This window comes from Salvia splendens, chromosome 20, assembly GCF_004379255.2.
Source record: "Salvia splendens isolate huo1 chromosome 20, SspV2, whole genome shotgun sequence".
NCBI classification, from domain to species: domain Eukaryota; kingdom Viridiplantae; phylum Streptophyta; class Magnoliopsida; order Lamiales; family Lamiaceae; genus Salvia; species Salvia splendens.
The window spans coordinates 6,851,635-6,857,634 of record NC_056051.1 but is presented as its reverse complement, the minus strand read 5'-3'; the positions used below and the strand labels follow the sequence as shown (position 1 = coordinate 6,857,634).

General features: G+C 35.5%; 1 protein-coding gene across 2 annotated transcripts; it reads left to right on the top strand.

Moving 5' to 3' along the window:
- The first annotated feature begins 227 nt into the window (after positions 1–227).
- LOC121780614 (probable phosphopantothenoylcysteine decarboxylase) lies at positions 228–3,208 on the top strand. Of its 2 annotated transcripts, none has more exons than XM_042178225.1 (3): positions 228–345; positions 1,655–2,002; positions 2,653–3,208. In XM_042178225.1, exons 2-3 carry the CDS (start codon positions 1,658–1,660, stop codon positions 2,941–2,943), a joined length of 636 nt encoding a protein of 211 aa, XP_042034159.1. In that variant the 5' UTR covers positions 228–345; positions 1,655–1,657; the 3' UTR covers positions 2,944–3,208. The 2 variants fall into 2 exon arrangements, with proteins under 2 accessions (XP_042034159.1, XP_042034158.1); XM_042178224.1 differs by lacking the exon at positions 228–345 and adding an exon at positions 727–849.
- Positions 3,209–6,000: the final 2,792 nt, after the last annotated feature.

The following is a 6,000-nucleotide window of genomic DNA, read 5'->3' as shown; positions in this document are numbered from 1 at the left end:
TATCAATATTTATAACAACTCTCATTTTTAGTCCAACATGATTGAATTTGCAGTAGGCTTATTATTGTCAAGGTTTTGGGCTTTGAAGATTTGTAAGCCCCATTACAAATTGGGCCTCTAAATATTCCATATAGCCCATTTCCCAAACCGGGTCGGGTTGGATCGGGTTTTGTACTATCCAATAACCGACAGATATATTCGATCCATTGAAAAAATGGAGCTCTCAATTCACTGCACAGCAGTCGCCGGTGGACACTGCCAAATCCGACCCGCCCGGCCCGCCTCCAGTTTCCCCCACCGTCGCCGGACCCAGCTCGTCAGCTACCGCCACTGATCGCGCTTCAGGTTAGCTATTTTCCTCGAATTTTTGTAAAGTAGAGAGCTCGAATTTGTTTCGTTTTCTGGCGTTGTTTGAGTTATTGTGGCCGCCTGAGTAATGCTGTAGTGGATTTGTGGGATTTCTGGTTGTTTGCTGCATTTGTATTTGAGAAATCGCTATTCACTACACATAATTGTTCGATGATATGCTTGTTCAGGTTTTCGCATGATTTTTGAAAATTTTGGTTATCGAATGATTGTAGCTGAATCTATTTAACTGATATTGTCAATTTTAAATTAAAACTTTGATGCTACAGTTGATTACTGTTTTAATTGATTTATGTGACGATCTCAATCATTATAGCACGCATATAAATTATTATAAATTATTTCGTAAATAATAAATAGAGTTAATGCCTATCGCCTAACTTTGAATAATAAATCATACACCCAACTACTTCAGTTTCCCTCTTCTTTTGCAACCTCACTTTCATTCCATCCGTGGGTTCTCGCAGTTCATCTCGATTTTAGGTAATTTGACCTCTTTTTTCTTTGCAAACAATTCTTGATTTCTTTTGCTAGCTGGGTTTTTCTTTTCTGGTTCAAATGAATTTTTGGAACATTTGGTAGTTTGACTTTTGATTTTTTTTTTTGTTTTAATTTTCCGGTTCTTGTATGATTGTATCTGGCGATGTATACATTTGAGAATTGTTTGGTGAATTGTCGGTTAACTTATTCTGCGGTTTCGATAGCTTGATTCCACTGAATTAATCAGTTTCAGTTTTCTGTGGTTCTTGTTGGTTGCTCTGATGGCATAATTGACCTACTTTTTTCTTGTAACTGCTAATCTGCTGGTTTAATTATTAGTTTGGAATTTTTGATATTGTGATCCCTTAATCCTTTGCCACAGTGTGAAAATTGGTAAATCACTTCTCATTTGTAGGAAATAATGCATATCTTGACTGCTTATTCTTTGAATGTTTGTAATCTTATAGAATAAGAAGTTATGGACTGTTCAAAATGACACTGATTATTGCAGATAATAGAACCAGCTCTCAATATTTCTGGATATATATGTTATCTTTGTTGAGACATCGAGAGGGTCAGCAATCTTTCTTTCTCGGCATTTTTCCTGTTTATTGGATGGAAAATTTGTTCATCTCTTTATCAGAGAGTATATGGTTTTTAGTTGAATAGAATAGACTTTGCTAAGGTAGAATGTATTGTTACTGTTTTTCTTTTTTTTCTCGTTCTGTATGAATAAGAGATTGATATGTCTTTTTAAGCTTTTTTTTCTGCCTAACACAAGCAATGTCTCAATGACAATGTCGAACAGGATATGGCACACGTAGAACCTGAGAATGCAGACATGAATCTGTATCAAGTAAATAATTTTGTGAGGAGACCTCATATCCTGCTTGCTGCCAGTGGAAGTGTCGCTTCAATAAAGTTTGCTAATCTTTGTCATTGTTTCTCCGAGTGGGCGGAAGTGAAAGCTGTTGCTACCCAGGCGTCTCTCCATTTCGTTGACAGGGTAGCTCTTCCCAAAGATGTAGATCTTTACACTGATGAGGATGAATGGTCGAGTTGGAAAAAGATAGGCGATAATGTGCTCCATATTGAGTTGCGTAAGTGGGCTGATATCATGGTCATCGCACCTTTGTCTGCCAATACACTTGCCAAGGTAAGCCACGATGTAGGCTGTTTAAATTTAACATTGCAATCCACCCATTACTAAGGATAGGCTTCTTAGAGAATCTTGTTACACTTCTGGTTACTTTTTTAACTGATAAACAGCAGGCTACTTCATATTGAATGATCATTTGGGAAAAAGATTTAACATTTTTTGCATAGACTTTGTTGATAAAAGTAAAATGACCATATGTTTTTAATTCGAATGATTGGGAGCTCATTGTAGGCTATGTATATTTCTTAAGAATACAAGTATTTTTTTCAAGATATTTGTCATATCTTTCTTACAAGAGTTAATTATACTTTGCGTCTCTATCTTTGTTCAAATTCCAAAAATAGCTGTAATTTGAGCAAAATAGAAAAAGACCCTACCTTTTGATAAAGTTGCAAATAAAGCCCAAGCCTATATTTTTCGGGCACAATATTCAGACGTGGAAGGCCTGAAATCGACATCATCTTGATGATTGGGTAGAGCATATAACTCCACATTGGTTTTTGGCCTTCCACATGAGAATTCTGTTGCAACTTTTACAAAAGGTCTGTTTTTCGAATATTTTGAGGGTCAAACCATTTTTGCAATTTGGCACAAAGGTGGTTTTGACTAACCTTTGTTCGACTTTTGTTTCTTTTCATCTTAATTAGATAGCTGGAGGTTTATGTGACAACTTGTTGACCTGCATTGTCCGGGCATGGGACTACAATAAGCCAATGTTCGTAGCGCCAGCCATGAACACCCTCATGTGGGACAACCCTTTCACTGAACGCCATCTCATGGGGATAGACGATCTTGGTATCTCACTCATCCCCCCGGTGAAGAAGCGGCTGGCCTGTGGAGACTATGGCAACGGCGCAATGGCTGAGCCTTCCCTTATTTACTCCAATGTAAGACTTTTCTATGAGTCTCGAGAACAATCAGGTGGTAGCAATGTTTAGTCTGATATATCACATCCATTTCAATGAGGAAATACCATCTCAAGTTTGTTAGGTGATGAACAATTTCTTGTTGTGTGGTTTGTCAAAACTGTGATCTGTTAATTAGGAATTTAGTGTGTGCAATTCGAAATCGTGTGCTCGTATGCTGTTAGAATGTTCTCTACTTGCCACAGTTATTCGAGAGATTTAGATTCATATTGTCAATAGGCATAGGCCAAATTGATTGATTTAGATTGATTTTATATGATTTTTCATGTGTGATGCATATCTATCTGCTGTTGTGATGCAGTTTCCATAAATTTGTTCATTTGAATCTAAGGTGTTAACATTTTTAGCATACTCTTATCATCACTTCCACCAAATTGAATAATTTTATAGGCATATATTGCAGTTTTGTTCCAGATTTTGTGTCTTAATGTGGATAAATATATGGAATCTATTGTATTTTATTTATTTTTATACCAATATAATAGTTTTGATATACCTTCTGATTGTAGATTGTTGAACTTCTGTAGTGTTGTGTAATGACTTCTGTTTCCATGGATAAAATTGGTCTGACACTACTATATATTCGAAAGCTGGGTTGAATGGTTTTGGTCGTTAAAAATTAGTATAAAAAATGGATGTTTCCTTTATATTTTTGGCCTAAGCAAAAAATTTTAAAACCCAAAGCATGTTCTTTTCACATCTTGCTGTAAAAAGAATGTCCCCTTTTGTCATTATTATGCAACTCTAACATAGTAATATCAATTTGATTTGGTTGTAATTCATTAATTTGTTCCAAATGCTCTGATTTCAGGCCTAAATTCCTGCAAATCTTGTTGAATTGTGTTGTGTTCAAATCTTGTTTACATCTGTTGAAATCTGTTTTGTGGTGACTCACTTTATATTTTACTCCCTTCGTCCACCTTTGATTAAGTATCTCAAGTTTTCTTTTTCGTCATTTCACAATTACGTGTCTTCTTACATTTTACTACTACTACTTTACTCTTCAAAGGACTTATCACATTCGGCAATACCTAAGATTTTCAATGCCAACAAATATTTATATATCTACATACATTTCGTAATTGCAGGTAACAATTTTTTTGGCCTATATACATATGAACCATGCATGCATCGAATATTATGAACTTTGCCAAATGTCCATTTCTTAGTCCAAGGGAATAGAATCAAAGAAATATATGCTTATAGTGATTAAGACACTGGTTAACATATAGTTTGTCTTATTAATGCGATTTATACCCCCAACAATTCATACAACTTTGTCCTCATCTACACTCAAGGTCATGGAGGTGGGGTCTCCGGGCCGGGCCGGTCGGCCCATGAGAACATCCATCAGGCCACCACCGACCCTACGTTCGATAGCTACACACCATGAGTATGAGTTCTGTTTCTTGAATCTGTCACCGCCCAAGATTATCCACTTTGTGACAAAGTTGGACAGCAAGTTCCTTAATCACAACTAATAAAGAACATATATATGACATTCTTAAAATGAATTCAAGTTGTTGCCGAGGTGGGACACCAGTACACCACACTAAACCTAACACTGTCTTTTTTGCAATTTTATAGACCCTCGAATTTGTAAAAAGACAACCAACTCACCTAAATGTCAATGCCGGATTAACACAAAACAACATTGATGAATTTTCTCAAATAATAGCTAACCAATTGTGCATGAACATAGAGATGCATGGTTCAAACGGATTAGACCGCTCGGCTCGAAACCATACCATTGGCCATGGTTTCAAGTCTAACCATAACCAGAACCAGAACTAGAACCGTAAATCGGGTGGTTGAAAATTCAATTTAGAATTCCGAACTAAGAGGTGACATTTTGGTTCAAATTAAATCGGAAAAGAGCAAAAATCAAGGAAATTTTGAGTAAAAACCATATAAAACCGCTGGTTTGAACCGGAACTAGATCCCAGATTTTGGTTTAACCGGATTCAGCGGTTCGGCTCAGAACCAAACTGTTGTTCATGGTTTTATTCAGAACCATAACTGGAACCATGATTTAGGTGGTTCAATTTCGATATAAATTTTTTAAACCGGTCCAATTCTATCTTTCGCTTAACCAAAACCGATGATTTCCAATCCGGCGGCATCACTTCATGAATATCTATAGTTATATAATTATCTTCAATAGCGTTGAAATCTACGTCACGTGCGAGCTCGAAGCTGCATTCACATTTGATTTTTTAAGGTTATATATATATGCATTGCTTCATTCAAACGGCAATTTAGATCAAGGAATATTCAACATTTGTATTCGTTTGCTGCTTCTAGATTTTCTTGATATTTGAAAATAAATTACATGATGATAGAAGATAGTACAAGTTATAATCAATTGCATAGAAAATCGATTTTGTGATAAATTAACTATGAGATAAAAATTCATAATTTCTTAAAATAGGCCTTTAATAAGTAATTAAACTAATCAATTTTGTGACCCATAAGTCATCAATACAATAAAAAAGGTGGACAAGATTTGGTCTCTAATTCGGTCAGTAAAATTGGTTCGACATTAATCACATGGATATATGCAATGCGGGAAAAGCAAAAAAACCAGTTTCAACACCTGCTACGGAGAGCGTATGCTAGCACTGCGTGGTTTCATACCACCAGTTCAAGCCTCGCTCAATGCGTCATTTATTTTCTCCCGCAAGAAAGGGAAATTCGGGCTCCACCCTCTAATCTACATGTCAAGACAATACACAATTCTCAATTAAATTGAATTACTTATATTGTAAATTAATCGGATGAGTATTGGAATTAATTGTACTAATTTAGATAGTCTATATATAAATGTCAATGGAAAATTAACTTACTCTAATTCGGACATGAAACACGCCCAAACTATATGCTTGTTCTCTAAGCATATAGTCAAAAATATAAGTGAAGAATACTAAGTATACATATAAATCCAAATACATAATTTGAAACATTAACTTCCAAAAGTTGTGAATCTTTCGATTGTGCTGGATCACGAGCTCTTATAGTTTATAATTAAAAGGATAGTTGGATCTTTTATTATATACTATTTGACTATTT